We start from the raw sequence: 24,285 nt of genomic DNA, 5'->3' as shown, positions 1-24,285 counted from the left end.
ACTGGTAACAAAGTATCTGTTGCTCATATACAAGCATCAAGGCAAATAACATTCCAAATACAAAGATTATTTTCTTATCTCATTCTTCTAACCTTTCAGCTGTGCTCTGAATCAAAACTTTTCATCACTTAAAGTCCATCCCTCGTTCTCTTTTCTCTTACTCATCTCTTTTGCATCATACTCTTCTTAAATCCCCAGCTAATTTTGACTGATTTCCGGTCTTGCATACAGTTCCAGTTTTCCCATGTTGATCTTTTCCCATGTGAATCTTTTCCCTCAGGAAAAAAAAAAAGAGCCTGAGCTAAAATGGCTCCTGTGGTTTCATAATTGTTCCTAAGTAAGTCTTGTCATACAACGTCTCGTGAACAAACATGTGTGGTGCCTTTTATTGTAAATAACATGAATGATGTAGATAGATAAGGTAGCAGACAAATGTATTAGGGAACAAGCCTAAGGCAGAAGTGTCAAAATACTCTTAAACTCTACAGGACCAACTAAGCTTTGGAAGCTTTGTTTGAAAATTCAATGACAATAGTATGTGCTAGCTAGGAAACAAGGATTAGAAGAGGGAAAAGACTAATAACGATATCTTTCCTAAAGTACATGATAGGCATAAATTTACCAAATTTATAATCTGAAAAAAATTACAATAAAAATTAATTAAAAGCTATCATATGTGTATACAAGATAATACTTTAACTTTGTTCAGGGCTAATAGTTCTAATAAAAGTTTAAGGCTATTTTTTAGAATACATTACTCTTAACAGAATAGACAATCATTAAAATTTGACAGTACTTGGAAAAATATTATTGGTCATTTTATGCTCGATTACAAATTATGATAAACAGAAGTCTTTTTCATAGTAATAAATCCAAACATCATCAAATGCAAAGGTTGTGAAAACTGTCATAGATTCCATTTGTCATGGTTAAACCCCAGCTGGCAACTAAGCACCGCCCAGCCCCTCGCTCGCTCCCCCCACAATGGGTTGGGGGAGAAAATCAGAAGAGTAAAAGTGAGGCAACTCATGGGTTGAGATAAAGACAGTTTTATAAGTAAAGCAAAAGCCGCACATGCAAGCAAAGCAAAGCAAGGAATTCATTCACCCCTTCCCACGGGCAGGCGGGGGCTCAGCCCTCCCCAGGACAGCAGGGCTCCATCACGCGTAACGGTGACTTGGGAAGGGAAACACCATCATGCCAAACATCCCCCCCTTCCTCCTTCTTCCCCCAGCTTTATGTACTGAGCCTGACACCATATGGTGTGGGATATCCCGTGGGTCAGTTGGGGTCAGCTGTCCCGGCCGTGCCCCCTCCCCTCCCAGCTCCTTGTGCCCCCGGCAGAAGCTGAAATGTCCTTGACTAGCGTAAGCACTACCCAGCAACAACTAACACATCAGTGTGTTATCAACATTATTCTCATACCAAATCCAAAACACAGCACTACACCAGCTACTAGGAAGGAAAATAACTCTATCCCAGCTGAAACCAGGACACCATTATAGCTCCAGTGTCTGGTAACTGCCCAAGGAAAAAGCAATGGAATCATCACCTCTATATAAGCTGAACTTGCAAAGAATAATGTCAATGATTAGTTTATTTAGTAATAAGTAAGTAAACAAATCCTTACAATACAATATGGAAGAAAACAACTTGTGATCTTGTTTTGATTTCTTAACAAAATGTTCCTCGCTTTCTTCTGTTATGTTTGTGAATTGTCTGAGAATTTTTAAAAAATATTTAGAGGAAGCATGTTCCCCTGTGATGACGATATAACAAGTTTCTTCAGTTTCCCATATGATTACTTTAAATTTGCTCAGTACTAAATACTAGAGACACATTTTCAATGAACACTGTTCCTATCCATTGCATAGATGATGTGTTCTGACAAAACTCACACAACCACTGATTTTACTTCAGGATATGATCTGACATTAGAGCCAACCCAATTTAGTGGTAAGCTTTCTACTAAAAGAGAGAGTTTTGTCCTCCATGCGGCCGTGGCATCGACACAGCAAGTTCCCTGCACACATGAAAACGCAGTACTTCTCTGCTGGATCACCCAGCTGCAACCACACAATCACTGGAGCTTTTACAGGGGCAGAAGCAAGCAGAGACTTGTGGTTTGGAAGAGTCAGCTAGAAAGGGGAAGGAAAGATCAACCTTTTGGCAGCAGCTCCCTATTAGATCAGTTTATCTGTGACACTAAATTGCACCCTCAGGAGCTTAATCAGGAACTGTGTGGTGCTAGTTCTTTTTTAATGTACTACTTTATACGTAAATCTTACTTCCATGAAAATTAATGGGAGTCTGGATAGCAATTTCAGTTGGACTTCACTTCTGTACACTAGTGGCATGCAAATAATAAACAAAAAGGCAGACACCTAGGTGGTTACGTTTAAATAATAAACAAAAGCTCCACATACAGATTCCATTATTCTGAGAAGTAAAATTCTCTCTCTCTAAATTAAAAGCTCATATACAAAAGCATACGCATCCCTAAATGATCAGCTTTTCAGAGGATTCTATGGACAGCAGGAGTATACCGATCTTGAACTTATGAGGGAAGCGTCAAGGTCTTCTCACAGCGCTCAAGTTAAATATATGTACTTCAGAGAGCTAATTTTAGAGAAGGACCTTTTGGATTTGTTGACAGGCAGGAGGCGGAAATGGCTCCCGAAGGACTCATTACTCCGTTGTTGGACAGAAATAGCCTGGGTAAGCCACTAGGGCCCACAGCACCTCAAAATGTAGGCTTCCACAGCCCCTGTGGTATCAACTCTACCCATGGCTGAGCATGCACATTGTCTAGAAGCACTCCAGCAGCTGGACCTACAAGATAAAGGATGCAGCCATGCATAAGGGCCCCACTTCAAATGTAGGCTGAGGACCACAAGCTAACCAGCCCTGACACAAAGTTTCACCTTTTATTATTGTCCAACAGTGTGGTCCAAAGAAGAGCTAGAAACATAATTTCACCATGAAAATGTTTTTGTTTTCGAAGTGGTATTTTTGTTATCTGATCTCATAATTACATGCTTCTCTCATAATACCTGTTCCTTCAGGTATTTATTTCAATAAGTAAATCAGTAATTTACTAGAACCAAACTGGGAAGAAACTGCAATGTATAAGGTAAATAATGCATATTAATCCTATAAAGATAAAAATTCTGATTTTGACTGAAACATTGAAGAAGCTATTTTTTCCCCCACTTTCTCAAACTAACAGGGTGTGTTTACATAACTTACTGAAGGTGAGCATTACTCTTAAAACTTTAAGAAAAACTAGAATCACTGAGGACAAACTGCTTTAACTGCATGCCAAAGCCAATTTCAACTATATTCTTAAATATATATGAGAACTGAAATTTTTCATATTTTAAAATGTATAGTGGCACTTAAATTTTCATGTTAATTCTTAACAAGATTTAGGTATAGTTAACTATATAAGTAAAGTAAAACTATAATAATAATAATAATATAAAAATAAAACAAAAAATGAGGACCATACTGTGAGGAACCCAAAGATTCCTTCCAAATGTAACTTTCCTCCATCTCTCACTTCCACCTGAATATCACACCTTGTGCTGCAGTGAAAGCAATCTGCTTTAGAACATGGCTCAGGTAAGACCAGTACATAAAGTTACCAAGATTATGAATTGACTCTGTTACATACATACCCTGCAAGTTAATTAGTATTTTAATCTGTAAAATGTGTCCAGAGAGCAAGGATATAAAAAATGCATCCTATTACTGTGCTATATTACACTGTCTCTGTTATATTACACGGTGCTATACTACACTGTCTGACATGAGTAATGGGTATTACTGGAGTTTCAGGCATACGCATGTTAAAAACAATCAATAACTGCTTCTATTTTAGCTATTACTGAGTAACCTCATTCTGACTTTCTGGGATTTCCACTGAAGAGGGGTATAGTTCAAATATAGAAGTATCATGCATCATACAGGCATCTTTTGCACCAAGAAGATGGCACTGAAGATAAATATGCATGAACAGCTTTTTTTTAATATAGCTTAGGTTTGCTGCTAGATCATAGAATGTTTTTCCCTCATCATTAAAGCCTCTGATATACACTCTAAAGGAAAGAAAGCTGATCTACTTATAGATGAACAGAAGGCGTGTGAAGAAGACTTGCTAACAATACTTCTTTTGCATGTAAGTGAGAGCAATTGGTATAGCACCTGGAAAAGCACACTACTCAGATAGAAAACTCTTGCCACTGGCAAAGTTTATGGTATTAATTTGTAATGGTGGATTTAGGGAAATGTACTAAACTAATGCTCATTTACTTGCATAATTATGTGTTTTCTACAGAAAATGACAGGCTTTTACCTTGCCAATACTGGCACTAAGTTAATGGAAAACAGGACAAGGCGGGTGTACAAGTACGCCAGCACTGATGAATGTCAAGCTCAGGTTACAGATTTGCTTCTGCATTAACATTTGTACAATGTGCCATCTAATGCATTACCCTTCAGACTCTTAAATCTGTTATTTTAAATATTTTCATTGCAGTTTAGCTTTGATTATTAATCTGAAAGGCAAAAAGTTAAACTGTATCTTATCATCTTTGCCACTTGATATGTTAAACAGCCTTCATACCTTAAATCCACTTTAATAAGGCATGCAATTATTAAAGCATTACAGAATGGCCCCAGAGCACACAAGCTCCATTAAATTTGCTTACATCTAATTACGCCTGCCTGAGGCAGGTGAGAAATTGACTCTGATAAGATCTTTCTTTTACCTGTAGCCAAAAAAATAAAAAGAAAAAAAAACACCTCAGAGTGATTTTCCATCTAATTGCTATCTACAAGTATTTATGGTATTCGCTCCCTCAATGAATAGCCCACAAAACACTCTTTGTGCACTAACTAGTGCGTTTTAAGCTTTTTCAAGACTGTAGAATACAAAAGACAAGCTTATTTTGCTTTGGGCATAAGACAGGTCATCAGTGATGTCTACTTGTGAAATAGTTTTATCTATTATTTTAATCATATATTTTCTTTAAAAAATAATTCTGATGTGAAGAACATGTTACACATTCTTTGTGGACTTTTATTTTCTCTTCATGTCAGCATAAACAATGAAGGCATTCTCTTTTATGGAAAAGTAACATAAATATAAAAATGTACTTTACATGGCCTGAAAACTATTCCTTTAATAAAGATTTTCTTTTTCCTATTTAAAAAAGAAAGTGTTTTATAGCAGAAAACACAGCATTTAATTCCTATGTATTTGCAACTGGCCTTCCAAAATTCAGGAAAATGCTATTAAATTACATGGCTTGTTAGAAATAAGTGAATGAGGGAATGTGTTATTTCTTATCATTCTAATCCCACCAGCAGCTCTAGCAGATCCTAGAGAACAATACAGCAAGACCGTCATAGTGATAATGTAAAAACTAGTTAGAAACTATACCAGCTAAAGAGGAACAAATAAATTAGAAAAAGAAAAAAAGAATTAATTAAAAGTAATGGAAATCATCCAGTCTAAAGGGATTATAATTCAATTCTTGGTTAATATTTAAGGAGAAATTACTTTGTTATAAAGCATGCTTTATAGAAAACAGACATTAGGAAACTGATGTAAAAGTTGCCCAGATAAACCGGCCATCGGACTTCTAATGCAAGATTATACAACCCTATTTTTAAACACACCTCTTTAACCACCGATGCCACTCACACTCTCGTATTATACTAGCCATTCTTTGGTACAATGGACTGCAAATCTATACTCTACACAAAAAGAAAAGCTCCTTTGGTCACACTTTATGCTTAAAACCTCATTTGATACTCTCAAATGAAAAACTGCGTAGAGGCCTGAAATGAATAAATTGTACCATTAACATGTTTCTCATGTGCTTCTTAGGGTTATAGAGCACGTCATTCGATAAGCCTTCCTTATAAAACTTCATTTGACCTTATCTTCTCATTCAAACAATGAACAAACAGCTTATTTTTCATATTGATTTGCTTCATTATACAAACCTCATCTGACATATTTGACGATGAAAAGACATGTTGCTTTTCTGGTATACTGAACAACTGCATTGTAAAACCCATTTTTTTTTTTGAAGGCAACGAGGAACTCTTTCTGTTTGCTATATGCTTTACCAACTCAAAGACTGTTGTTACACAAAATGTTTTGGCCTCATAATTACATTTTGTTTGATGTTAATTTGTTGTATTTCTATTAAGACTTTCACAGTTGCTTTATAATATTGTCTAGCCACCAGTCTGCATCATCTATAAATGACAATACTGTGAACCTCTGAATTATGCATATATTTTTACTGCAAATCAAAACCAAACTAAAATAAAAAAATTACAAAAGGAATTTGATGACTATGCTAGGAAGAATTACTTTTTAGCTTTTCCATGTCTTCTCTAAGAATGAACTGCATACCGATAAATTAATTATTCAGACATCATGACAGTTATTCAGCCATGTAATTTTAAAAAATTTTGTTCATATTAGCATTTCTTATTCTAAAATATAACAACAAAATTTCTGTTTCTCTCTCCTATGTTATGTATTTGTCCATGGAAAGTTTCAGCAGACAATATTGTTCAGAATCTGAATACATACCAAAAGCTGCCACTTTTATGATTATGGCTTGAATGTTAGATGATATCATTTCCTTAAGCAATATTTCCTGGTTCCGACGCCAAAGGTAAGCTAAAGGCTGAAGATTAAGCCTTCTGCATCTTAAAAACAAACAAAATATTGGATAAAGCCAAGCATTATGCTTTTACACAGCTTGATTCATGTAAACTTAAGGAAAATTAATTTCTCTCATTTCCTACCTTTAAATAATTTTTCTTCTACAATTTCAATTACGATACTTTACTATTCCTACACTTCAGTATATACATTAATTCTAATATTAAAAAAATGAAATAAACTTGTTGTGAGTCTAATTTGTCTATGTAAGTAAGATGTAACACACTGATGTAAACAGATTTGCACGGGAACACAAGTAAAATAATGAGAAAATGCATTCCTAAAACTTTAAAGACAAGTGATCACTTTTTATGAACACAGCTAAGGCAAGAGTTACCACTCTGTGATAAATGTGGCACACGTCGCTAGTACAGTATGCTGCATATGTTCCTCTCAACAAACCTGTGATTTGGATCAACACCCAAGGAAAAGAATCATCTAGGAAAATGTATACAGCTTGTGATACAAAGTAACAACTTGTTAATATAATTGTAATTATTTGTTTTGATACATATCATATTTAGACAGCATTTGATACACAGCATTTGATTGGTTATCAAATTAGAGAATCACTAATTTGCACTATTGATAGGTAACCCTTCTGCAAACTGTCAAGCACCATCAGTTGGTGATAAAATGTGTAATGCCTAGGTTCCTGAAAGACTTAAACACATTTAACTATGGGACTAGCTCAGAGCACTCAAAAAATACATTTATTTGTCTAATTACCATTGTTTATCTAATATAGGGGCTTTCTCCCATATGCTAGATATACTCACTAGTATTAATGTCAAGACTTTAAACAGATGTTTAATTTTGGTGTGTAAATCTACAGTTAGCACCCATATAATCTGATTGGTTTTGTTATTACTTTCATACATTTTAACAGAGCACTAACCTGTGAAATTAACAGAAACATTCAGCTACTCTGAATGAGTAGTAGTTCTTTTAGGTGCCTAACTTTAGCTAACAAATTAGCTGAAACCAAGTAACCAGGATGGTTTATGCGAAACAACTTAATTGCAAGGGGTAAATATAGAGATGAATGTAAAAAATTTTTACCACTGAGTGACCCTGCAATTAATCAGGTCTGTTTGAAATATTGTCGTGTCCTGTCAATCTTTTGGCTGTGGTAAAAGATCTGAAACTCACAACCAACAAAAGCAATCTTTTCTGAAACATCTAGTAACATGATCAGGCAGTCATGAATATGTTTTAAGTGGAAGGTAAAAAAGAAAAAGAAAGGAGCTATTTCTGACTACAATCCACCTATGTAAAGTGTAAAGAAAACATCCACGCTGTGTAACTTGCTGATGTGAGTCGAGCTGGCACAGCATTAACTTCACCATTCTTAGTTCATAAAGGATTCCAGAGATTTGCTTTTATCAGCAACAAATAACTAATGAACTCATGAAATTATAATTAATTTTTAACACAAGGTGGTTTTGCATATATAGTGATAATTTTTTTCCAGACCCAAATCAAATCTTGGCCTATATGACAAACATAATTGCCATTACATAATCCTTTTTTAAATTAAGACTTTTAAAAGTATCACAATCTACCTAGGCTTAAAGGGTATGAACAGTAGAAATGACGAATGAAAGTTCGTGATTAACAGTAACGGATTTTAAATTTTAAGGAAGTAAGGGAAGATATGCACAGAAGGATTCTCTTACATTTAATTCCTCCTAACAAGTTACAGGATGTTCTTTTAAAATACAACTCTGTTGAAAAATAGAGATACTTGACCACAACATTGTAGTCACTGGAACCGAGTGACCTTTCTGTTGAAATCAAAGATCTGAACCTACTCAACTATTTTCATATCAAAACTCAAAGTATTTTCAGCAGATCCACGAGAGACCTGAAGAGCAATCCAAAAATCCAATACAGTCTCTACTGGATTTTTTACTAATGGACACACAGTTCCAGGAAAAAAAAAAAACCAAAATATACTTATATTAAAAACGTAACGAATTGGTTACAACAAAACGTGAGAAATAAAGCAACTGCCTCTGCACCAGAATTTGAAATAGAAAACAAACACGTAAAGCACTTTTCAGAATGTGTATATTAATAAAGATTAATATTTTCTTACACATCTTCAACTCGCACTCTCTGGTAGTCAGAAAGAATGGCTCCCACAGATACACCCTCCACTCCTTCTTTGTCCTGAAAGAAGACATGGAATATTAATGATAGCAGTTTCTGCTGGCCTACGCAATAGAGGTTCAGTATGCCTACTAGCTGAGTCAACCAAGCCTGTCTCCCTGTGCCCAGGATATGGAACTGAATGGGCTGGAATGCAGATCTTGCACAGAAGAGAGCAGCACAGCCCACCTACTATTACTTTAACACAGCAGTCTACGCAGCTCAAGTACTGTTCTACAGAGGAAATAACCAGGGTAACTGAAAAGTACCAGATTTGACAGCTTATCCTAACGTTTTCCTGACATCCTGGAAATTACTTCCAGCTCTCCACTATAACTGAGGTATTAGCTACACCACCTACAAATAAATATCAGCAACACACAGTCATGATTGTTAATTAAACTTTTAGCATTTGTTGCACCACGCAGCAGAAGAAGGTGGTGTGAGATTACTCTTTATTCTAACACCAGAACAAGAAAACTCACAGGCAACTTACTCAACATCACCTCTTAAAAATTTTGCTATAATAAAGGTTTTCCAAGACACATTTTCTCCATTTCATTTAATTACCTGAGCTAACAGTATTTTTTTTGTAAACACACTGAGAATACAACATTTGAAAATGCACACACTTACACTATTTCACAAGCTTTTGCATTTTTAAGTTACTTGAGTCCCAGTCAACATGTTGCATTTACTTTCTTTTCCTCACATTTGCTCCAGCTAGACTTCAGTTAAAGTTGTGTTCCTCCGTTACCCAAGGTTTATCATAACTCCACAGCATGACTTACCTTCTGGATCTGCCCAGTTAGGCAGCAACCCTGTGAAATTTGCAGCAAAGTTTTACCACAAAATTTTCAACTATACACCTAGATATGAATCTCAAAAGCAAATCAGTCTTTGCCTGCCATGGTACTGAATTTAAAATTCATTTTCAGTTTCTTATCAATAAAATGATGCAGAAGGTGGTTTATTCATAATTATACTGTAGGAGAGAATTTCCTGGTCTGTGTCTGTGTGGGATCTTCTTTCCTCTTTCTATTATCTTATTCTTCTTTACATTAACTCTTACCTCATATTTGCCCAACCAAATTCCCATCTATACTTCTGGTTTAAGAGTCACTACATTTATCAGAATTCCTAGCTATAGTAATCTGAAAATTATATCACGGTTCAATATAGATACTTCGAAATGTCATGAACGGACATATCATTTAATATGAAACTTAATGCCAAATCATACAGGACTCAGTTTGATGCTTCTCACTTAGCCAGAAGTAATAGTAGTGATAAAAATTAATTTTGGCTTATCTATCACTTGTTCATCATCCACTGCTGTTATCATCATTATTACTATTATCCAGCCAATATTAATTCTGCTTCTCTTTGAGCTTTCTGTGCAACAATGTTCCAAAGCTCTTTTCAGAATAAAGATAAATCACAGACATTTCAATTAACTCACCCATCTAGAATTACATTTGTTATAAGGTAACAGTTATGTAAGTAGAGTTTTCTTTCAATAAATTTGCTGAAATGATTGATGAAGCCTTCTTGGATCTTCAGATTCTCCTAAAATGTTTTCCCCGTGCTCCTTTGTGTCATGCAATTTTGATATGCAGTTTACCTGTACTGCTACAATTGCACTTAAGTTGCATTCTTCAAAGTTCTTTGTAGAAAGATTATGAAGTTAAATCGCATAAGCGTCTTGGAAAACATGACAGCTAAGTACTGTTTGTTTGTATTTTTATGTAAAAATAATAACACTAACAATTCCTTCAAAATGTGCTCCATCACAATGTTCAGACACCACCCAACATGTCCAGAAATATTACCTGCATTTCTGCTTATATGAACAATTAATCACAGGCAACATATCCTCAAAGGTAATAATCATGAAGCGGTCCATGCACAGGATGCTGACATCACGAACCAATATTATTAAAAAATTAATACATTAAGTATTAACTGTCCGTGTTTCCAAGTCACCACACATCTTTGCGTGTGAAGGAATGAACTTAATACACTGTAATATATTTGTAATGGAATCACAGAACCAGAACGGCTGAGGCTTCCCACTTTTTGCAAACAAACTTGGTACTCCGGCTGTGAAGTACAGGCAGATAATCAGAGACTAGGGCAATATATGGTAATAAAACGGAATTCCTTCACAGGGGTAGAAGTATTCAACTACAGAAAGGAATAAGGGAAGACAAAACCAGAAAAACACTGCAGAAAAGCATCTGCATTTATGTGATCATAAAGCAGACCAGGGACTAGGGTAGGGTCCGATGGCAAGGGAAGGGTAAAGCAGATTTAGCCTACGATCCAGGGAACAACAACAAAACTAAAACCACAAAGAACTTCTAGTCACCTCCATAGACTCCCAGATACTTAATGTTCAAATGCTTTTTCATCACTACTTCTTCGTGCAAGGTAGCATAACAATACAAATGATACACTACATCTAATATATCAAGAACTGCAGGATATATGCGGGGTTCCTGCAGCTAGGCACCGATGTGTCAGCTACTACCGGCATTACAGCTACACTAGAAATATGTTCAAACCGTAAGTATTTATTACTTCATGGAACACACTAGGTTCAATGATCACAGCAAAAAAAAGCAAAATCTGTGAAAAAAAGGCAAAACAAAGAATTATTCAGATTTTATACTTATTGAGAGTATCAGAATTCTTTTGCTTTCATTAAACTGCCAACAGGTGACTACATTAGTGTTACACTCTACTAAACAGAGCTGACTGTAATCCAATCTTTACGTTTTTCAGATTCCGTTAAGACATGAATCAATTTGTTCTTATGAAGAACCACGTGCAATAGAAAGTCACTAACTAATAGAATACCAACCACCAACCACTCTACATTTTTAAAAGACTTTATACACATACAGTAACAGTAGCCACCTGACCTTTCTGGCTGAATCCATCACAATATCATGACATCAAGACATGCTTAATGGTAAGACTGTGACCATTCCTTTTGATTTCAGTAAGACTTTGCTATTAAGTTCTGCATGCTCCAGTTTACAGGACTTTTCCCAATTAAAAAAAAAAAAAAGTAAATCTTTTATGGTCACACAGTAAATAATTTTACCTACATTTAACTATATGTATATATTACATATTTCATCTTCTAGACATCCACTTCTATTTTTACATAATAGTTCTCTTTTTTTGTAGTTGGACGACACAGAATATACGTTCTTGTAAAGCACAGTCCTTAACTGTTAACAACCAGAAAATAACTTTGAATTTTCTTACAATCCTCCCCTAATTGCAATGCAAGGATAAGCACTCTTTTCTGATCCATGCAAATATCAACTCTCAGACTGCCATCACAGCTGCAATTAGTACTACCATCTACTGCAAGAATAACAGGAGTCAAAGGAATGAAATCACATCACTTAACTCTAATATTACAGTACTTTTCTGATAGCAGGTCCATCCACAAGATGATCCATAAAAATGCATTAATTATTCTAATAGTGAGGTATTTCAGAAAGAATTGGTAGAAAATAACCAATTGGATGTAGTATTCATGCAAAAGAGTAGGGAGAATACGTTTAAATAATCTTTCTGAAGTCCTTCTAAGAATGAGATGTACAATACCTTTATTAACAGATTTTTAAAGAAAAAATAGTTCTGTTCATAGCTGAACGTTTGGAAACAGAATGTATTAATGTAAATAATGCCTGCAGCGGCCCCAGATTTCCTGTCTTAGACCAGCATAAAATTGTATTGCCACCAAATTTCATCTACAATAGGCCCCTCAGGTTCACTTGAAATGTTCCGAGCTTTTCCTGACTCTTTCTATCAAAAATAAGTTATATATAAATTAAAACTGTTCAGCCACAGTGGCTGGATAGTGAATGATATTTAGGAAATTATATTCAGCATATGTTTTCCATATGTTTTGAGGAAAGTTTTAATCCAATGGTTTATCACAGAGGTTTTTCTCTGATTTGATTAAAAAAAAAAAAAAAAAAAGGAAAAAAAAGAGTGCTTAGATATTCTGGAAAACCAGGCACTAAAGACCATTTAATAACAACTTTCATTGTTCAGTTCTAAGTTACCAGAGGCAAACTACCCCATCAACTAAGTTCATTAAGTAATGTTTTTGAAATACCTGATACATACAAACACAAGACTGTACAACTGTTTTCTCCCAACTAGAGTAATCTCCATGGCTACATAAATACTCATAAATAAATATTATACTCAGTTTTCCATATTCTTTTATCATAGACTCATAGAATGGTCAGAGTTGGAAGGGAACTTAAAGATCACCTAATCCAACCCACCTGTCATGGACAGGGATACTTTTCCCTGGGTCAGGTTGCTCAAAGCCCCATCCAACCAGATCTTGAACACTTCCAGTGATGGGGCATCCACAACTTCTCTGGGCAACATGTTTTATAACACATACACTTCTCTTTCCTCACCAAAACAAATAATATGTTTACTGTTATCATCACAATATTTATTATAGTGCATTACAAATCTGTTATTACCATGACAGTTTCCATTATACATACTCTTCTTTCTCTAAGAATTGGAAATAAATAGTTGTATCAGAGATAGAAGACAGTAACTATATCACAAACCTCAAAAAATTTGTGATCCTATAATAAACAAATATGCAGTGAAATTAATACCTGTAGGACTTCCTTCCATGATTTCCCAAATACACATTTCCACAGAATCTCCTGTTCATCCATGAAGATGGCAACTGATGTGCCCAATACATTTTTTAACAAGCTCACAGAGCAATAAACACGTCTGTTTTTTAAAATTCATTCTGTTTTTCAAGTTCTTACAAAATGTATACATCAGCAAAGATACTCAGTACGAAAATACCCTCAAATTAAAAAAAAAGTACCTGAAAGTAGAGACAAGTGTCCTGTTCTTGTACAAACACAATACTTCTATATGAAAATGAGCTGCTTCACAGACCTATTTGTTTGGGATTTCAAAAATTCTAGCCCTGAATTCTAGAAACTTTCAAAATCATCCTATGGTAAGAGAATTTATAAAGCCATTATAATCTTTAAGGTTACAGAACTTCTATTAAACAATTGTTGCAAGAGTGGCCCAAACTGGATATTGAAAATACCAAGTAGATCACTCATAGGTTTTGTTTTGAGCTTTGGTAGGTTTTGTTTTGGTTTTTTTTTAATTATACATGCCTATACCACATTTAGAGGGTGGATGTGCATGTGTATGAACATGCAAACATATACATACACACACAAACACAAATATCTGTGTGTGTACGTATATACATATGTATATATGTACGTAAGTATAAAATGCATCTTGAAGTTAGTAACAAAAGAACAGAAGACTCATTGGCTGCCTGCTTACAAGCTATATTTAATCTGATTTAAATAATCATATACAAGATGTTCTGCACTTATTCTAGTTTATTCCCTTCCATAATACGTATGTTTTAATCATCTTTTGAAATGGCAGTACATCATGCCATCTTTCAGTTGTGATTAGCATTCACGTTTAAAGACTTTTGTCAGGGAGCCATTCACCACCATCACTTTTCGTTTAGTTTCTCCTCATAGTAAAGACCAAATATGAACTTCCATCACTGTCCAGACAGCAGCTTCCACAAGGAGGAAACATCGATATACTTAATAAATGCTTTGAAATGGGAGAACTAGTTAATATACTTACATACCATGAAATGGAATAAATTCAATCCCCCTATTCTGTGCGGTTCAACAAATCAAGGTTGGAGTGGCACAAATTCAAGAAATAAGAAGATCTGAAGGGAAGAAGGATAGAACAGAAAAAAGCTATGGTCTAACAGCCTTCAGAAATTCCTCAACTGGACAAAGTTTACATAAAGCCTTGCTGCACAGCGTATTCAGCTCAGCACCTGAAGCATGCAGACTAACTGAAAACTAGTTCTTCACTGTATTCACTGTTTGGTACTGAAAGTTGTTGGACGTTTTGCAAACAGAGAGTATTTTGTTTCATTCAGAGCTTATTGTGGTTAGCAGAGAATCAATCCTAGCATCAGTGGTGCCAGGTCTTGGGTACTACACTTTTTAATGTGGAATCTGATCATGTTTGGTACCATAAATAGCATGTTCACAAAACTGCAGTCTCAGCACGGGTAGAGCAGGCTGACATCTGCGGGCTAAATATCAGGGATCTGCACTGAACTCAAAAGCCAAGGAAGTAAATTTGGGAAAATTCTGGAGGAAAGATGTTAGGTGCTATATCACATGAAAAGTAACAGAGAATGGAAAAATGTTCAAGGAAAGTTCATATGGAAGGTTTTTTTCTTGGGTCGTCTTCTTTTTTGTTATTATTAAAGAAGATATCGGGTACTGCTAATGTAAGAGATTATTTATACTACACGAAACTTTACTAATATGTTGCTAGTGCAATAGGTTAGTCTAAAGTAAAATAAACTGCTCTCTGAAATATCGGGATAATGCAGAAAGCATTTATACTCAGCGTAGTATACTCTGTCACAAAGTCTTACATCACAAAGTATGTAGCACGTACATAAAACCAGACAATAAGCATAGATGCTAACAACTTTATTTTCTATAGGACTTTTAAAAACTTTTTCTTCCCCTTCAAAACTACCAAAATTACTTATTGTAAAAGGTGGGCATAAAAATCAACTTTTAAAAAGCATCTAAATAACACAATTTTTTAGCAGCAGTATACAGCTTTTTTATATACATAAGATAATTATTAGCTGCGTTTTAACTGTAAGCGAAATTACGCCATTATTACGTCTTGTTATAACCATTAATTTATTCCTGTTCATAACATTCATGAAGAATAATCTTCATGAACAATTGTGTTAGAACAGCAAATTGACCTTTGCAACCATGACTGTACTAAAATGTACAACTTTTTTAATGCTTCGTATTTTTAGATATATTTTTAAACAGTTTGATGAACAACACAATTCAAAATTGCTCCTCTCTGTGTATCATAAATTACTTTTAGCTGTGTTTTCTATCAGAAAATAGGAGAAAAATTGAACAGTTTCTTGAGAGCTCTAAAACATCAGTGCCATAAGTATGCTTATTGTTATGTTGTTGTTAAGGTAGCTCTGTAATACCCACGCACAATACTGGCTGAATACTGGTTCACAGCTGAAGTGAAATATAGACAGAAATATAAGAGTAATTTATGCTAGCACACTGTGATTTCAATTTTGCTTTTTTTTTTTTTTTTACTTCAGTGACTGAAATTCAATTAAGGGTCGTGACGGTAATTTGAGGAAATCACAGAATCACAGGTTGGAAGGGACCTGTCTACATATGCGTTGTAGCATATAATACTGATAGAAGTATTCTACTAGTAAGTAAAATATTCACTGCAGTAGTATTAGTACAGAGGTTTTCTTTAATTTCACATTTTAATGTCTTTACCTGACCCTCTCAGAGTTCAGCAAAAATAAAATTAGCGCTAATGTTTTCGATTTAATTAGTATATTACATGCACTCTAATTATTAGTGGGAAATGTTATATTAATGAATGTAAAAGTTAGCTGTAAATTACCTCGGAGTTATTATCAATTTCCCAAGTTACTGCTCCTTAAGATAACCCTCTCCCTATGGTCCTTCCGGTAATTTTTCTTTGCCTGATAAACATGATGATTAAACAGCACACAGTGCAAACCTTTGATACTTTTTAAATTAAATCCATGCCCAGCCTAAGGGCTGTGTCTGATTTCAACTAAATGTGTCAGTTAATCAGATAAAAAATTATCAGCAACTCAAAGAAACAGCAGCCTTAGGCTTCATCAGCGCCAGAGAAAGCTGAACAAAATAAGACATACTGACAATATCACATTATGAGTAAAGGTTACTGCTAAGCATATCACTGCAAATAAGTATTCACCACCTTAATAATGTCTATCTTAAGTGAAATATTGCATACAACAGCCAAAACAATATCAAAGAAAAAGGAAGTGCTAGACCTCTGCCTATATGTGCCCGTTCACGTGTACTGCAAGAAAATTTGAACATTCCCATTCAGAAAAAGCACAATATCCCTAAAAATTTACTGATTAGTACAGATCTATGTAAGAAACTGAAGTATAAATAGCTGAAGAATGGTTAAACCGGGTTTAATTTTCAACATTTGCTTCACAGCTTTGCCACAATAGTTAATTTTATGACCAAGATATAAAACAGATTATCTCTAAATAAAATTGTCTTCCCAATTAATATCTTCCTTGAAGCTTGCATGAGTAACGGAAAACTGTTACACATGCTTAAATTAAAGATTTTTTGTGTCTAAATAATGATTATCAGTTATTTGCAAAACTTCAAATTAAAACACAACATATTTGCAGGTGTGTGGCAATATTTACATTAGGAACAGGACTTTTAGGCTTCTGCAGTTATTTGAGTGGAAAATTCTTAAATATGAGTTTTGCCTTATAATTTGTGAAGCATTCTAAGATCACTTATTATACTGATTTCAAACAGAGTAGGTGATTTTTCTAAGCTTTGATATGTCTGTCAGAGGCAGCTGCAAGTAATCAAAGACAGTATGGAAATATCCCCGAGACACAGGGATATAACAACTCTACTTCAAACTGAAAAACCGTTGTTTGGTAAGGTTCTGCGGACTAGCTATGAATCGCACAATTTGTGGATCACTACACATCATCTGGGACTTTCCTGTCTTCCACTTAGAGACCTCAAAGCATGTATATCTCATGCCTTCGTTCCTTAGGAAGAAGGAGTTCCAAAAACAGGGGTGGAAATTTAACGCGGATTCACATGAAATCCCTGTGTGAACACCTTCATTAAGAACTTCAGTAGTCTTCAGCGGGCTTAGCTTAACTCACTTCAAAAGTAAATTACTTTCAACAGTAGTATCTATACAAGGAGATGATACTATATAACTAATCCACTTTAAAAGCTAATTAGATTCATTTTTACGAATGCCCTGCATAGGGCACAGATAGACACACAACCACCCTTAAGCAAAACTGATGGCCTACCTTCAAGAGTTTTACAAATGCAATTATTGAAATATTGCATGCACACACACACACACACAAAATCTATTAATTCAGTGTAGGGAGGCATTAATCAGCTCTCAGTCACAGCTTTCAGTATGTAATTGCAACATTTAATTAGCGTATGGTCCTCCTGCTACCTGGAAGCACCAAAGATTCAGGGAGACAGTGCAGGGGCGCGTTTACATGCGCAGGAGCACATGCACACACCACTGCAAATGAAAAAGGTCAGAGAGCGAAAGAGACAAATACCATTCTCAAAGTCTAATATCAAACAGAAGTATATTGAAATACTGTGGTTCAAAAGGCTAGAATTAAATTCTAAATAGTAGAAACGGAAAACCAGGAAAATCTTCCACTCTAGTCGTACATCACTCGATAAACGCAGGTTTTCCTGATATACTGATTCCCCATTTAGCTGCATTTACAAAGTGAACAATTACTCTTAGGAATTACAAATCATTCATTAATGAATGTTTTTATGTTATCTCATATATTAACTGTTTTCAGAGAATACAAGCAAATAGAGACATCTTTTTGGATACACTATTTCACAATTTGTTTTTTCTAAATTATTTCATTTAGATTGACTGATTCATTTTTTCCAATTAAAAATAAGTCATGGTAAAAACAATGCATTTACTAAAATTTAATATAGTTAGATATACCTATCAAAAAACCTAGAGTACTAAAATAAAAATCAATAGACTTATCCAGTACTGCAAAGCTTACCTAAGGACTTTTGTAGAGAACTATAAGCTTTTGTTTTCTTTGTGCGACTCATGTGAGTGCACGAGGCCTACCTGCCATCAGCAGAAGCTGCAAAGTCTTTGACAGGGAGACCACAGTCTGCAGCTGCACAAAAATATTTTTTTTTTTGTTAAAAATTGCTTTTGTGCGGAGATTTGGTTTCACATAAATGTCTGTGCCACCTTTGGGATTTCAACTCTCAGATGCTCAAATAATTACAGAGCAAACTTGCCTGCAGACACTTCTTTCAGGAAATCTTATTTACGAAATTACCTCAACGAAGACCGATTACTTAATTTGATAACCAAATTAAGCATGAACAGTCAACTCCAGATTGAATAAAAGACATTACACTGTAACAACAAGATGCCAGTGAACAACTACAAAAGAGTCAAGTAACCATACATATTCCTGTTCCCATGCTAGATCAGATATTATAAATGTTGGTGATTCTAAGTGTAACTATTTTGCAATCAACAGCAATTATATCAACAGCTACTACGTGAAAGACAAAGCAAATTTATGAACACTTTTTACACATTTATCTAGAATTAGTAGCCAACCACTGTGATTTAAATTTAAAAACTAAGTGTTTAAGATACCAACATATACAATTACGTGTGGCTTCTTCAGAACAGAAAAAATAAAAAAGAAAAAAATGTCTTCGCCTTATGAAGGCAGGTACTGGCCTATACCATTATGCTCTAGATCACTGTCTTGAAGACAAACCACTTACTAAATCAAGAAAAAGAAGGTCAAAGGAACATTAGTTTGCAGTTTCTAGTCAAGAGAAGATTCATTATTTAGATAATGCAACTCAGTCCAGTTGCATCATACTCTCTGTCTTCAGGCAAGGCAGAATTTCACTCTTGGATTTCTTTCCTTAAATAGTATCTTTAACAAACCGTAAGATAGCCAAAAGCCAGCCTTGATAAACTAAGTTCTTAATCTACACGCAAGATTTTTTTACTTGCCCTACATTAGCTTTTGACTGCATAGGCTCCATGTGGACCAACTTCTAGATGCTAATGGCAACCCACCCCTCCACAATGATGACCAACAAGACAGACACCCAGTACAGAGATCCAGAACAAACCCTGAACAGACTCTACAGCTTGCTCGGGTTACCTGAGGTATGCAGCATGGTTTGGATAATTCAACTCATTAACAGAATTCTGCTAAGGGAAGGTACACTAGGAAAATGTCATACACGACTTAACTGTCTAGCCTTATTTATTTCTATATGAATGTTGTCAAAGCAATGTTATTTAATGAAGTATTTCAGAACACATGCTGGCAAATACTGAGGCACATAAGTAACTTCATTCACGTTACTAATTCTGTGAGCAAACAGGGTTTTTTGCACAAGTAAAACAGCAGACAGGCCAGGACAAAATTCTGAGTTTTCCTTTTGTTGTCCTCTTATAACATATGACAGGACAAGACTCAGAACCATGGGAGAAAAACATGCCTTAAATGAAAATAAGCTATTTTGTCTTTTAGAAACAAATCTTCTATTCCTCCCTTATGTTTCCTTGTGAAGAATATAGCTTCCTAAGAGCAAAGAATTTTTTTTTAGATTTTTCAAAAATTAACTCTTATATACTGTAACGTGACATTTAAAGTAAAATAGTTCCCTGCTTATTGTAACACATTATAAATCATGTAAGAACTTCAGATGAAATAAGTCAATTTTGTTGTCACTAACAAGTATGACAAGTAGGTATGTTTATATACACTTAGATAACTCACTCTCGCATATACTACAGCTAAGAACATCTTTCAAAACTGCACTTCATATTTATGAAACATATTTAATGTGCATTTATATATACACACACACAGAGATATACATGCACTCTCACATCACCACTGAACTCTAGTTACTTTAAAAGGAAAAAAAAAGACTTTTAAGAATACAGCAATTTGCTTGTATTTTCCTTATGACTTAAACTCCAAAGAACTGTACAAAAACTTTACCTCTTAGAGAATATCTTTTCATAATACGAAATATTCAGAGCTTTGTTACTCCCTGTATCTGTAGGAAAGAGATACTAAAAGTATTTATAAAACACATACTCCGTCAAAATTTAGCTGTCAAACTTAGCATTACGGCAACTAGCCTTGAAGAAATAGCATCTGGAGCATACGGTACTGGAGCAAAATACCACATTCTGTAAGAGGAAATGAACTTCCACTTAAGGCTGACTGAGATATAATATTATTCAATGCAATATTTGAACAAGTCATGCAAACATTGTCAAAAGTGTACATTACTACAGCCTGAAATGTTGATCAGATTCAGTAATTTGAAGTACTTGAGTAAAAAATATCTAATATGATAGACATGAAAAACAGCGTTTTGGCCTGACAGTCCCTTGAAGGCAAAGCTGAAATTCCCTCAGTAAGTCTCAAGATTCTTAACTTAGACTTTTACAAACAGTTAATCATGCCTGCATCACTGCTGAGGGTGCCATTTAACAACACGAACGTGATTTATGTAACTAACACACAATGACCAGATGCAAAATATTTGCAATCATTCCTGAATTGTCACAAAAACTATAATGCTCAAGTATGTGTAGAGTAATTAATAAGTTCAAAATTTTTAACTGTTCATGGACAATTTACAGAAAACCCTCTTGCTTTCACTTTCTTCATAGCTTTTTTTTTTTAATCAAAACTGAATCATCACTCAAAGCATCAAAGTCTCAATTTTTAATATAAAGCTACTATTTTATTGGAGACTGTTGTAGTGGCATGAGTTATTGTAATACAAAGTTATCTTATAATGAATGTATAAGAATAAAGGCATGCTTGAGGGTGCAAGATTTACTTTACCTCATTTGGTATTACTCTAATGGGAAACTTTAGGCCACTATGGACAAACAAAAGTCAGCTGGCAGGAAAGCTGCACAATTTTCACCTGAAAACATTCTAGGGGCTTATGTTTATACATATAAAATTCTTAAAACATTATATTCAGAGTTAATTTTCGCTAAAGGTTATTTGACAAATTTCATCTTTGTTGCTACTTAAAGACACTTGAGAAACCTAAACCCAGACTATATTGAATTCTATTTGCATAGTAAGGCAGCTCAGGCCTATTGCCATACTAATAGTACAACTTCACCAACTTTAGTAAGATTATTCTTCATCCACAGATATGCAAAAGAGTTAAAGGCAACGTTTACATTATACTGATCAATTACTGTCACTAGGAAACCACTCTATTCTGTAAGCATGCAAGTATTTAATCTTTTCTGCATGAAACAATGTCACTTCTCCTGCTACATCTGCACGTTTATTTGCAAATCGTATCACTCTTAACAATCTCTTCAGAATTTCCTTTACACGTTTTCAAATTACTAAATCATTAAGTTGCTATTACTCCTACAAGCAGATCAACTTGGAATGGACTCTGAAGTACCACATGCAAAATCTCATAGATCTCTAATAAATATTCCAAATTTCAATTTTTTACAATGACAACGTATTTTAGACTGACTCTCTCAGAAATATTCTCATTATCTGCACTGCCAATAACCAGCTCTTCTGATCATATCATCACTCCTCCTTGCATAAAAGCAGAACAAAGGACGTCCTAAAACATTAAGCTGGAGGAAAATAGTCTCTCTATTTGGAACACAGGTGTAAAAGAAAGGCCGCCTTCTTTTCGGACTTGGAACAGAAACCTTGTGAAACCTCCTCTAATCTTCTACAGAATTTTTGTTACTTCTCCAGAAGTCAACAGGGTTTGGGAGTTCTTTAAAACTGTTAGGAATCTCAACAATACAACACCAGAAGTTTGTTTAATCACAGCAAGTTAATACATCTAGTTTCTTTATCTTTTTTGTCTAAATATCACTTATCCTGGAAATCATTATGTCCAAATAATCAGAAAATACCACTTGGCAAAAATGAATTAAACAAAGGCACGCTCATGACTGTGAGCCTGTCATGATAAAATATTCCTTAAATTTTAGCCTTAAAAGATAAAATATTCCTTAAAAAGCAAAACCATCACTTTTTAAAACGGTATATATTTTATTCTAATTTTTAGTACAACGATCCTCTTCAGATTTAAGCATTTACAGAGTCCTTTTTGCCCATCGATTACTCTTCCAAAACTCCAGTGTTTGCACTGCACTTCTCATAGTGAGAATTCCTTGAGGATTCAAAGACCTTGAGCAAAACAAAGAGAATTCTGCACGTACCCTGTGAAAACACTGTTATTTTCTGCTCCTCATCTATGACATTATTTACTCCTATTGATGAAAATATTGTAACTCTCAACAAAGTTTTTTCCCAGATTCCAGTGAAGCAAAAAATGCCACACTATGATTTTCAGGTTTGATTCTCTTATAAAGTGCCTTTGTTTGGATTATTTTTCCATCACTGTGTTTGAAGAAAAGACAAGGTCACCTAGCATTACTGAAATGATAGCAATGATTCCAAGTCTTAAGAGAAACATTCCAAAATACTATTAAAATATGCTCTCTGACAAGACTTAATTTACAGGAAGAATCAAATCTTCCCCCTCATTGGACTGCTTAGCAGCAAGAATCAAGGATTCTTCCCATTTTCTTATCACAGGAGAAACAAGTACTTTTGTATACAATCTCAGTTCCTAAATGTATGCTGAATGAATACATTTCAGACGTTCAGCCACTGCCGCCACCTAAAGTCACAAATCTTTTAAAGTTGTCAACATCTACCTTTGTTCAGATAAACTTGACAGAATGGTAGGTAATAATACATTCTTAATGATAGCATTATCCCATTTACAATAAATACATTTTTACATATTTAGAGCTTAATAGAAAAAAACTAAACTTTTAATACACGTAAGGAAAAACAATACACCCTGAACAAAAAAGGCAATACATGTAAAAGCATGTCAGATGTGCTGCAAGATTGTTACACTCAGTACAGCAGGTCCACGTTGCCTCCCAGTTTCCATTTTATACCTTACACTCAAAGAGTGTACCGCAAGACTTTACAGAGCAGAAGCTGCCTAAATTTCAGGTCTTTGAAGAGAGAACAACTTATGGCCTAATCTCTGACATCAGTCCCTGCAGCTATAGGTACGTACATTTCGACTGTGAATTTCTTTATTATCTGAGGGTGGTGAGGCACTGGAACAGGCTGCTCAGAGAAGCTGTGGATGCCCCATCTCTGGAAGTGTTCAAGGCCAGGATGAATGGAGCTTTGAGCAACCTGGTCTAGTGGAAGGTGTCCCCGACCACAGCAGGGGGGTTGGAACTGGATGATCTTCAAGGTCCCTTCCAACCCCAAACATTCTATGATTCTATGAAAGAAGTCTCAAAAGCTCCCCGTCTGGTCCAAGCGTCAAAGCACCCATTTAATTGCACACACATTATGGGCTTTCACTTTATTTTAATGGAAGACTACTAAAATTCCCATCTCTTACAATATCTGGCAGACTAGTAAAATACTCTGATGTAAGCATCGATACCAGGAAAACATTCTACCTTTGTAAAATAGAAAAAAAAATATTTATAGATCTCTGATTGGACAAGATGTATCTTTTCTGAATGTCTTCAGCAGTGATTGAACTGACGTGTATCCATTA

At 34.9% G+C, this 24,285-nt stretch overlaps 1 protein-coding gene across 11 annotated transcripts in view; it reads right to left on the bottom strand.

Annotated features, from left to right (window-relative positions):
• DPH6 (diphthamine biosynthesis 6) overlaps window positions 1-24,285 on the bottom strand; it is a 208,780-nt gene that overhangs the window by 151,577 nt on the left and 32,918 nt on the right. For all 11 annotated transcript variants that reach the window (XR_010374393.1, XR_010374394.1, XR_010374392.1 and 8 more), the window contains exons 4-5: window positions 8,853-8,926; window positions 6,617-6,735 (exon numbers count right to left, since the gene is read on the bottom strand). Coding sequence is in view for 7 of the 11 variants with exons in the window: in XM_064460168.1 (XP_064316238.1) it covers window positions 6,617-6,735; window positions 8,853-8,926 (193 nt within the window). In the remaining 4 variants the exon portion in view is untranslated. The remainder of the gene's footprint in view (window positions 1-6,616; window positions 6,736-8,852; window positions 8,927-24,285) is intronic.

The sequence above is a fragment of the Phalacrocorax carbo genome, chromosome 9, assembly GCF_963921805.1.
Source record: "Phalacrocorax carbo chromosome 9, bPhaCar2.1, whole genome shotgun sequence".
Lineage (NCBI taxonomy): Eukaryota > Metazoa > Chordata > Aves > Suliformes > Phalacrocoracidae > Phalacrocorax > Phalacrocorax carbo.
The sequence above is the reverse complement of the archived record's forward strand: the minus strand, read 5'-3'. Positions and strand labels throughout refer to the sequence as shown.